Below are 11,485 nucleotides of genomic sequence, written 5' to 3' on the forward strand. Positions count from 1 at the left end.
GGGCTGGGGGGGGTGTCTTGGGGGCATAAGGCCCCTGGGTTCAATCCCTAGTACCAAAAAAAGAAAGAAAGAAAGAAAGAAAGAAAGAAAGAAAGAAAGGAAAAGAAACCAGCCTTGTAACCTAGTGAAGCTTTGTTTCAAAATAAAAAATAATAGGTGGGTATGGTGGTTGCACACTTGTAATCCCAGTACTTGGTTCATGGCCTGCCAGCCTCAGGTGCTTAGTGAGGCCCTTTGCAACACAGTGAGACACTGTTTCAAAATAAAGAATTTTTAAAAGTAGAATGCCCATAGCCCGAGTGCTGGCACATGCTTGTAATCCCCGCGCTTGGGAGGCTGAGACAGGAGGGTCGAAGCCAGCCTCAGCTACTTAGTGAGACTCTCAGTAACTTAGTGAGACCCTGTTTCCAAATAAAGTATAAAATAGGTCTGGGAGTATAGCACGCAGGTAGAAAGCCTCTAGGTTCCACCCCCCGCCCCCAAGTACCACAAAATAACAATAAATAAATAAAATAGAACGCCCTGGGTTCCATCTCCAGTATTAAAAAGAAAGAAAGAAAGAAAGAAAGAAAGAAAGAAAGAAAGAAAGAAAGAAAGAAAAGAAAATCTGGTTGGGGTGTAGCTTGTAAGTAAGCCTATGGGTTCAATTCCCCAATACCAGGGGAGGGGGGGAAGCAGAGGTATCCAAGTTAGGAACTGATGGAGGCACTCTGGAAGCGAGGATACCTAGTGCCAGAGGGGGCGGGAACCAGGAATATAAGGACCTGAACTCCAGGTGGGGGACAGGACTCTGTAGGGCGGGGACAAGCCTAATGGGAATTTGTGATTTTTGCCCGTCTAGGCTCGGAAAAAGAGTCAAATTGAGCTGCGCTTCAGATCCCCTTTATTTCTCTTTCCACCAGCTTCGGAGGTCCAGGCCAGAGAGGCTCGGGGGGCGGACTTGGCCAAACGACCCCACCCACACCGCTCTGCAAACCGCGGGCTCAGAGGCCGCCCGTGAGGACTACAGTTCCCAGGAGGCTGCGCGGCCTCGGCGTCGGCCACACCGACGCCGGCGCCAGCGTTGATTGGTCAGGACCGAGGGCCGCCACGAAGCCCGCGGAAAACGCGCGCCGAGACCCGTGCCGGCAGCAGTCCCTCTTGCAGCTGGTGGCGGCGGCCGGAGCGGCATGGATCTCAGCGAGCTGGAGACGGACAATACGGGCCGCTGTCGCCTGAGCTCGCCCGTGCCCGCCGTGTGCCGCCAGGAGCCCTGCGTCCTGGGCGTAGATGAAGCGGGCCGGGGCCCGGTCCTGGGTGCGTCCCCAAGGCCAGGGAGGGAGAGGGGCGTAGCTAGGCGTGGGCAAGGGCTTGCAAGTGGTTCTGGAGTTGGAATTGCATCCTCTCGTGGGAGTGGGGAGCGTTGGGGTGATGACCCTTACGTCAGAGAGGGCACCGAGGGAAGCGGCGGTGTAACCGAGACGCGGCAGTCGCGGGCCCACGCATTGGACCCCTGCTAACGGAAACGACACCCCTCCTCCCCAGGCCCCATGGTCTACGCCGTCTGTTATTGCCCCCTCTCCCGCCTGGCGGATCTGGAGGCCCTGAAAGTGGCAGGTGAGCCCAAGGTGTAGGACGGCGATTCTGGGCATGCGCTGGGGGGCGGGAGAGAAGCGGAAGGGGAGGTCGGGAACTAGGAGTACTAGCTGCTTCCCTTCTCCTCAACTCTTCTCCCAGATTCAAAGACACTGTCAGAGAGCGAGCGGGATAGACTCTTTGCGAAAATGAAGGAGGACAGGGACTTTGTGGGCTGGGCTCTGGACGTGCTGTCTCCGAACCTCATCTCTACCAGCATGCTTGGGCGGTGAGGGGTCCCCAGAGGGGCTGGGCAGGAGGGACAGCCACCGTGGGCTGATTGGGCCCTGTGGCTGGAGGGGGGTTGCACTGAACTCTGCCCTCTACTGCAGCGTCAAGTACAACCTGAACTCTCTGTCGCATGATACAGCCGCAGGACTGATACAGTATGCGCTCGACCAGGGTGTGAATGTTACTCAGGTGAGTTGCCCCCATTTGATCGTCTTCGAATAAAATGGAGGGAAAAAACGGTAGTGTGGCTGGGTGTGGTGGTACGCACCTGTAATCCCAGCACTCGGGAGGCTGAGACAGGAGAGTCACGGGTTCATGGGCAGTCTCAGCAACCTTGTGAGGCCCTCTGCAACTTAGTGAGATACTGTTTCAAAATAAAAAATGAAATAGGGCTGGGAATGTAGCTCAGAGGTACAGTGCCCCTGGGTTCAGTCCCCAGTGCTACACACACACACACACACACACACACACACACACACACCCCTGGGAACTGAGGGTGAAGCTCAGTGGTAGAGCATGTACTTAGCTTGAGCAAGAGCCTGGGTTCAATAACCTATAAGGAAGAAAGGAAGGAAGGAAGGAAGGATGGATGGATGGATTTTCTTCAAGAAAAAATAAGTGCGGCGGGTAGATTTAACACCCCGCTTTGGGCATATCCGCTGCTGCTGTTGGTTCCCTCCTCTTCATGTCCTAAATGTGTGCTCCACGCCCGTCTAATCCATAAGACCCTGAACACCCTAAAGGTAGGGAATAGATCTCTGATCTGTCCACCTTCTCACAGCCTCTGTCCTGGCCCCAAGTAAACCTCCAACTTGGAAGCCTGCCCAGCTTCTTGTCTGGTCCCCCCCCCAGCCCCCTCCCCTTCAGTCTGTTCCCCACACAGCAGACGGTTGTCTTTGTGAAGTGTAAATCTTGACATTTAATTTTATGATCACAGTAGAAATTAAATCAGGAAATTCAGTCAAGTGGGGGAGAATGAGATTGAGAGGAAAATAGAAGCCAACATTGTATCAATTGCTCAGAGGCAAAGAACCCAGCACTGAGAGAATGCCAGGGGCAGTTAACCCAAGGTAGGGAAGTAGTGGGCAGACCTGGCCGGGGAGGTGGCTGAATCCACGTCCTGGTGGGCGGTGCCCCACTGGAGCAGACAGACAGAAGCCCTGGCCTTCGGGGCTTCAGACCTGATCTGGGGAGACCGTCTCCTGATACACAGAACAAAGGTGATTTCTGGAACTTGGAGATCCCACCTGCCCCAGTTAGCTCCTTGATTTCTGTGCTCCAGCCTTAGGACAGTCATACTGCCGGTCCGCTTCCGTCAGCAGGTCCACCGCAGGGCCTTTGCACTGCCTGCTTTTCTTCCTGTAGCACTTTCCCCCCAGATTTCCACATGGCGCATTCCCTCACCTTCCAGCTTCTATTGAGGTATCACCATTTTATTTATTTTATTATTTTTTGTGTGTGTGGCACTCGGGACTGAACCCAAATGCATTCTACCTCTGAGTTAATCCCTCGGCCCGATTTTATTTCTTATTTGGAAACAAGATTTCACTAAGTTGTAGTCACCATTTTATTTTTTAACTGTGTGTGTGTGTGTGTGTGTGTGTGTGTGTGTGTGTGTGTGTGTGTGTGTGTTTTATACTGGGAATTGAACCCATGGGTGTTCTACCTCTGAGGTACTCCTCCAGCCCAATTTTACTTTTTTTTTTTTTTTGGTACTGCAGATAGAACCCAGGGGCATTCTACCTTCTACCTCTAAGCTATACCCTCAGACCTACTTTTTTTTTTTTTTTTTTTTTTTTTTGGTGGTACTGGGGGTGGGACCCAGGGGCTTTTCTACCTCCGGGCTATACTCCCAGACCTATTTTATATTTATTTGGAAACAGGGTCTCACTGAGTTGCTGAGAGCCTCATTAAGTCATTAAGTAGCTGAGGCTGGCTTCGAACCTGTGTGATCCTCCTGTCTCAGCCTCTCAAGTGCAAGGATTACAAGCGTGCGCCACCACGCCCAGCTCAGCCCTAATTTTTATTCCTTATTTTGAAACAGGGTCTCATTGAGTTGTGAAGGGCCTCACTAAGTAGCTGAGGCTGTCTGCAAACCGCGATCCTCCTCCCGTCTCACCTATTTTTTATTTTTCATTTTGTTTGTTTTGTCTTTTTTTTTTTTTTTTTTTTGGTACTGGGGATGGAACCTAGGGGCATTCAATACCTCTGGATTATACCCCAGCCCTAATTTTTATTTATTTTATTTAATTAATTTTTTTTGAGGGTTTGGGGATGGAACCCAGGGACATTCGACCTCCGAACTATACCCCCTACCCTATTTTTTATTCTTTATTTTGAAACCGGGTCTCACTGAGTTGTGGGGGGCCTCACTAAGTAGCTGAGGCTATCTGTGAACTGCAATCCTCCGGTCTCAGCCTCCCAAATGCTGGGATTACAAGCATGCGCCACCACGCCCGGCCCCAGCCCTAATTTTTAATTCTGTATTTTGAAACAGGGTCTCACTGAGTTGCAGAGGATCTAAGTAGTAGCTGAGGCTGTCCTCACACTGCGATCCTCCTGTCTCAGCCTCCCAGATACTGGGATTACAAGTGTGCACCACCACGCCCAACTTTTATTCTTTATTTTGAAACGGAGTCTCACCAAGCTGCAAAGGACCTCACTAAGTAGCTGAGGCTGTCAGTTTACCTCGATTCTCCCGTCTTAGCCTCCCAGATGCTGGGATTGCAAGTGTGCACCATCATGCCCGACTCTTATTTTTTATTATTTATTTATTTATTTATTTTTTTTTTTGGTGGTACTGGGGTTCCTGGAAGCCCTTCTACCTCCGGGCTACACTCCCAGACCTATTTTATATTTTGGAAACAGGGTCTCTTACGCCAGCCAGTGCGGCTGGCTTCAGACCTGCGTGATCCTCCTGTCTCCGCCTCCCAAGCATGGGGATTACAAGCGTGCGCTACCACGCCCGGCTTATTTTTTATTTTGAAACAGGGTCTCACTAGGTTGATGAGAGTTTCAGTACTTACTGAGGCTGTCCTCGGACCACATATCCTCCAGTCTCAGTACTGGTATTGCAGGTGTGCGCCACCAGGCCCAGCTTCAATGGTTTTTCCAGCTGTTTGTTGAACATGAATCCTTTTCTCTGTACCATGGCAGGTATTTGTGGACACCGTGGGGATGCCAGAGACATACCAGGAGCGGTTACAGCAGCGCTTTCCCGAGGTTGAGGTGACAGTGAAGGCCAAAGCAGATGCCCTGTACCCTGTGGTCAGCGCCGCCAGTATCTGCGCCAAGGTCAGCCCTCACTGCTGGCCATGGCCAGCGCCCAGCATCCCCCTGGGCAGGTGGCAGGCTTGGCTCCTAGGGAGGAAGATTGCCAGTTCCCATCCTGCCCACAGGTGGCTCGAGATCAGGCTGTGAAGAACTGGCAGTTTGTGGAAAACCTGGAGGACCTGGATACTGATTATGGCTCCGGCTACCCCAATGGTGAGCAGGCCACAGGCCTACCCTGGAGTTGTCCTGAGACACAGCCTGCCGCAGGAATGTTGACATGCTAAGCATGCTTCTAAGGTGCCCTAGATTGTCCTGGTCACCCAGCTTCACAGCAGAAAAATCCAAGTCCAGCTGAGAACGATGCCCCACACCTAAGGTTAAGGCGGGAGGATTGTAATTCCGAGCCAGCATCAGCGACTTAGTGAGACCCTGTCTCCAAATAAAATATAAAAAAGGTCTGGAGTGTAGCCCGGAGGTAGAAAGCCTTTGGGTTCCACCCCCAGTACCACCAAAAAAAAAAAAAAAAAAATCAGCCAAGCTGGATGTGGTGATGCAGACTTGTAATCCCAGGATCCAGGAGACTGAGACGGAAGGATCAAGGTTCGCAGACGGCCTCAGCTACTTAAGCCCTTTGCAACTCAGTGAGACCCTGTTTCAAAATAAGAATAAAAAATAAGGGCCGGCGTGGTGGCGCACACTTGTAATCCCAGCATTTGAGAGGCGGAGACAAGAGGATCACAGTTCACTGACAACCTCAGCTACTACTTAGGCCCTTTGCAACTCAGTGAGACCCGGTTTTAAAATAAAGGATAAAAAATAGGGCTGGGGATAGAACTCAGAGATGGAACCCAGCTACATTCTATCCCCAGTACCACACAAAAAAGGCGAGTAACTGGAAGGTAGAATGCCCCTGGTTCCATCCCCAGTATTGCAAAAAGTAAATTTTAGCCAGTGTGGTGGCTCATGCTTGTTTTCCCAGTACTTGGGAGGCTGAGATGGGAGGACCAAAGGTTCGAGGACAGCCTCAGCAGGTGATGAGTCACTCAGCCTAGTGAGACCCTGTTTGAAAATAAAATAGGGCTGGGGTGCGGCTTGCATGTAGAAGGTCCCTGGCTTCAGTTCCTAGCGCTGCACAAAAAAGAGGTCATCTTGGGCGTGCCAGCTGCTTCCTGCTGATAAGCCACCTGTCCACGCCCTCCACTTGGCTCTCTGGAGCCCAGGGCTGGAGAGCCCGGGACCCAAGGTGAACATGTCTGTCTGTCAAGTGGAAGAAGACAGGAATGAGGACTGCTGATTCACGTCTGGGGCCCTCAACTGGAATTCACAGTTTTCTGTTCACAGTAAGGCTCAGTCTCCTCGATAAAATGGGAAAGATCTTGACAGTACTTGAGAGGCTGAGACAGGAGGAACACGGGTTTGAGGCCAGCCTCAGCAACCTAGTGAGGCCTTTTGCAACTTATTGAGACACCATTTCAAAGTGAAACAAAATAGGGTTCAGGCTATAGCTCGGAAGTAGAACACCCCTGAGTTCCATCCCCTGTACCACAAAATAAATAATACATAAATAAGTGAAGCTAGGCATGGTGGTGCATGCCTATAATCCCACTACTTAAGTGGCTGAGACAGGATTGCAGGTTCAAGGCTTGCCTCAGCGCCTTAATGAGACCCTTTTTCAAAATAAAATGTAGCCAGGCGTGGTGGCTCACGCTTGTAATCCCCGCGCTTGGGAGGCGGAGACAGGAGGATCGCGCAGGTTCGAAGCCAGCCGCGCTGGCTTAAGAGACCCTGTTTCTAAATAAAAAGTATAAAATAGATCTGGGAGTATAGCCCGGAGGTAGAAGGGCTTCCAGGAACCCCAGTACCACCAAAATAAAATAAAATGTAAAGCTGGGTGCGGTGGCACATGCATGTAATCCAAATCCTTGGGAGGTCAAGACAGGGTTGCAGGTTCAAAGTCAGCTTCAATTTAGTGAGACACTTTCAAAATAAAAAATGAAATATGGCTGAGGGTGTACCTTGGAGGTAGAATGCTTCAGTTCAGTACCTAGTACCACCAAAAAGAGCACGCTAGGGGTGTAGCTCAGAGGTAGGATCCCCAGTACCCAAACTGAATGAATGAATGGAAGCAATGATACATACCCCCGCCTAGATGCGTGCACCACAGCCGACTTGAGGATTGAGCGGCTCGGGGCTGGGGTCGTAGCTCCCTGGTAGAGCACTTGCTTAGTATATGCGAGACCCTGGGTTTCATCTTTGGCACTGCCAATAAAAAAGGCTTGGCGGTTGGATTCAGGGGTCCTGGGGAGTGGCTGGGGTGGGGCTGGGAGCCGCAGGATCCAGGTGATGGAACACAGATGGGCGAGCTCTGATTTGGGCATCCGGCTGGCTCTCTTCAAACTGCACCATGAACAATGCAGAACTGGAGGGCAGGGCCAGCATGTACAAAGGTCCTGGGGCAGGATGGTGCCCCAGGGCCTCAGAAGGAAGCTAAAGATAGTGGTGAGGAGCTCTGACATTACCTCCAGGCTCAGGTGCACTCCCCATTCCCCACCCCAGATCCCAAGACGAAAGTGTGGCTGAGGAAGCACGTGGATTCTGTGTTCGGCTTCCCCCAGTTCGTCCGGTTCAGTTGGCGCACAGCCCAGACCATCCTGGAGAAGGAGGCGGAAGGTGTCACCTGGTGGGTATCCCGTGGGTCTCACGAGGAGGGAGGGCAGAGGGCTTCTCGCCCCGTAAGTGGTCACGGGGTCAGCGCGTCTTCTCTTTCCCGTAGGGAGGACTCTTCCACTGAGGATCAGGAGGGACCTGAGAGGATCTCCTTCTACTTCAGCAAAGGCCCCCGAGCCCATCCCCGTGTCCCCCATCGCTACTTCCAGGAGCGGGGCCTGGAGTCGGCCAGCAGCCTCTAGCCGCACCCGGCTCCCCAAGCTGCCTTCCGTGGCCATTAAAGTTGTTTAAGGACATGCCGGTGAAGGACTTGTGCTTGGGGCCGGGTGGGTGGGAGTGGCTCACCCGGTCACAGCTGCTGCCTTTGAACCGGAACAAATGGATGGGAGCCAGGTGTGGTGGCACACGCCTGGAAGTCCCTACTTGGGAGGCTGAGACAGAAGCATCTTGGTTTTGCAGCCAGCCCCAGAAACGTAGCCAGGCCCTGAAAGGCCCAGGGAAGGAGCTTAAGAAGTTTGCCTGCGCTGGTACTGTAATTGAGCATCCAGAATATGGAGCTGTGATTGGGCTACAGGGTGACCAGCGCAAGAGCGCATGCCCATAGACGGCCGGCCGAGGACCATCGGCTGGCGGCTCAAGGGTTAAGTGCTGTGGCTCACTGAAGCCTTAGTGAGCATTGCCTTGTAGAGTTACCCTTCTGTCCCATGTCACAAGTTTAAAAGCTTTGCAGCTTGTATAATGTAATCATTCAGGGTCTGCCTTTATATTTATTTTGATTTTGATTTTTTAGGTTTTTTTGGTTTTTTGTTTGCAGTACTGGGGATGGAACCCAGAGGCATTCTACCTCCGGGCTACACCCCTAGCCCTATTTTTTATTTTTTTTAAATTTTGAAACAGCGTCTCACTGAGTTGCAAAGAGCCTCACTAAGTAGCTGAGGCTGTCCACGAAACCCGATCCTCCTGTCTCAGCCTCCCGAGTACTGAGATTACAAGTGTGCACCACCATGCCTGGCTTTTATTTAATTAATTAATTAATTAATCTATCTATTTATTTTTGTAGTACTGGGAATGGAACCCAGGGGCATTCTATCTTTGGGCTACACTCCCAGACCTATTTTATATTTTTTATTTGGAAACAGGGTCTCTTAAGCCAGCGGAGGCTGGCTTCGAACCTGTGCGATCCTCCTGTCTCGGCCTCCCAAGCGCGGGGATTACAAGTGTGTGCCACCACGCCCGGCTTACTTTAATTTTTTAATTTGCAGTACTGGTGTTAGAACCCAGGGACATTCTGCCTTCAGACTATACCCCCAACCCTATTTTTTAAATTTTGAAATAGGGTCTCACTGAGTTGCAAAAGGCTTCACTAGATAGCTGGGTCTGCGAACCGCGATCCTCCTGTCTCAGCCTCCCAAATGCTGGGATTACAAGCGTGCGCCACCACGCCCAGCTGGGATCTGCTTTTATCTTGGACTAGTGTAACTCCTGCATGCTGTAAACTGAAGAGCCATGCTGTCTAGTCTTGAAGTCCCTTATTTAAACAGAGGTCAAGCAGTCGGTCAGGCTGAAACAAAACAACGTGATGCTTCGGCGAAGCCCAGAGCCCCCAAGACACCTGTGTCTGGCCAGAAGCTCGTCTCTACCTTTTCAGGGTCCCCTGCCCTAAAAATGACACGACCTGAACAGCCTTCGGTGAGTCCAGAGGACAGGGTAAGGCGGCAGCCGCAGCTCTGCTGGAGGAGCCGCGGTATCCAGCCCGACCAGGTGGGACAGCAGCCGGCTTGCATCGCGGTCCTTATGACCAGACATGTCCTCGCTGAGGGACGCTCGAGCATCAGTGAGAGGCCAGCGCAAGGCGGGGGAAAGTGCTGAGAGGGAGCAAGGACCACGCTGACATCGGTGCCGCAGCAGGTCTACAGCCTGCACCGCAGCAGCGGCTGCCCAGTGCCAGGTGAAGTAACAGACTGGGTTTTGGTTTTCTTTTTTTCCCCTTACGCTTTTAATGTTATTTAATGTATTTAAAACCTTATTTAAAGCCGGACATGGTGGTGCACGCTTGTAATCCCCGCACTTGGGAGGCAGAGACAGGAGGATCACGCAGGTTCGAAGCCAGCTGCGCTGGCTTAAGAGACCCTGTTTCCAAATAAAAAAATTATATAAAATAGGTCTGAGAGTGTAGCCCAGAGGTAGAAGGGTTTCCAGGAACCCTAGTACCACCCCCCCCAAAAAAAATCCTTATTTAAATAAAATTTGTCTTCAGAAATAAAAGAAATCCTGAACCTGAGTCTAGACCTTTGTGGGTCCAGAGCTGGGCTAGACAAGGAGGGAAGGGAGGACCTTTTGCTGGAGACAGTGGGCACACTTGTAATCCCAGCATTCGGGAGGCTGAGACCGGAGGATCACGGTTCACGGACAGCCTCAGCTACTTATTGAGGACCTCTGCAACTCAGTGAGACCCGGTTTCAAAATAAAGAATAAAATATAGGGCAGGGAGTGTAGCTTGGAGGTTAAATGCCCCTGGGTTCAATCCCCAGACCTGCAAAAAAAAAAGGCTAGACACCTGCGGGCGTGGTGGTGCACACTTATAATCCCAGTGCTGAGGCTGAGACAGGAGGATTGCAGAGGTTCAAAGCCAACCTCAGCTACTTAGGCCCTCTGCAATTTAGTGAGACCCTGTTTCCAAATAAAATATAAATTAGCTCTGGGAGTATAGCCCAGAGGTAGAAAAGCCCCTGGGTTCTACGCCCAGTACCACACACACACACACACACACACACAAGAAGACACCTATATCACTCAACAAACGAGCCCCAGCACACAGGTGTTCTAGGTGGCGACTTTATTCTTGGAAGGGGTTAATGAGTAAGAGGTGGGCTGCTCTTCAGATAATTTGGGAAGGGGCCATAGCGCCAGGGAGGGACAGGCCTAGGAAGCCGAGAGGCGGGCTTCGGGTGTGTGGAGGGGCGGTGCGGGTGCCCGTCACCCTGCCAGGCGGCCACTAGGGGCCGCTAGCGCTGCCGCTGCCGCTGCCGCTGCCCGCCGAGTCCGCGAGGGCGCGAGCGAAGCGGGCCGGCTGTGCGGGTCCGGCAGAGAAACTGAGGCAGTGACGCGAGCCCGGAGCCGCCACCGGCAGTACGTGGCCCAGAGCGGAGCGACAGAGGTCGGCGCCGTCCTCGAAAGTCTGGAAAGAAAGGGTGAAATGTGGTCGCCTACGCCTATAATCCCAGTACCTGGGAGGTAGAGACAGGAGGATCGCAGGTCCGAGGCCGGACGCGGCGGACTCGGCGTTCTAGTGAGACCCATTTCCCAAAAAAACAAAACAGAACGGGGGGGGGGGGTGTTTGAAGGTACCTTGGAAGTAGAATGTTCCCACGTTAAATCCCCAGTATTATCAAAGGGAGGGTAATGGGGTTGGAATTAAGGTGGAGTCCAGATACACTGGGACAGAGCCCTTGGTCAGGGGCTGTGCTCGGGGGAGCCTGGTGAGACCTTTTTCTTTTTTTTTTTTTTTTTTTTTTTTTTGTGGTTACCAGAATTGAACCCAGGAGCATTCTACCTCCGAGCTACACCCCAAGCCCAATTTTTATTTTGAAACAGGGTTTTGAGTTGCAAAGGGGCTCACTAAGTAGCTGAGGCTGTCCACGAACCGCGATCCTCCTGTCTCAGCCGCCCGAATGCTGGAATTACAAGCGTGCAGTGCACC

At 52.0% G+C, this 11,485-nt stretch overlaps 1 protein-coding gene across 1 annotated transcript; it reads left to right on the forward strand.

Moving 5' to 3' along the window:
- Nucleotides 1-1,169: 1,169 nt before the first annotated feature.
- On the forward strand, nt 1,170-8,027 carry RNASEH2A (ribonuclease H2 subunit A; the record flags this gene model as incomplete). The annotated part of the gene is made up of 8 exons (XM_080715077.1): nt 1,170-1,296; nt 1,525-1,596; nt 1,717-1,843; nt 1,947-2,034; nt 5,002-5,139; nt 5,244-5,331; nt 7,675-7,798; nt 7,892-8,027. 8 exons carry the CDS (start codon nt 1,170-1,172, stop codon nt 8,025-8,027), a joined length of 900 nt encoding a protein of 299 aa, XP_080571203.1.
- Between the last annotated feature and the right edge of the window lie 3,458 nt (nt 8,028-11,485).

The sequence above is a fragment of the Muscardinus avellanarius genome (genome assembly GCF_963383645.1).
Source record: "Muscardinus avellanarius genome assembly, chromosome: 18".
NCBI classification, from domain to species: Eukaryota; Metazoa; Chordata; class Mammalia; order Rodentia; family Gliridae; genus Muscardinus; species Muscardinus avellanarius.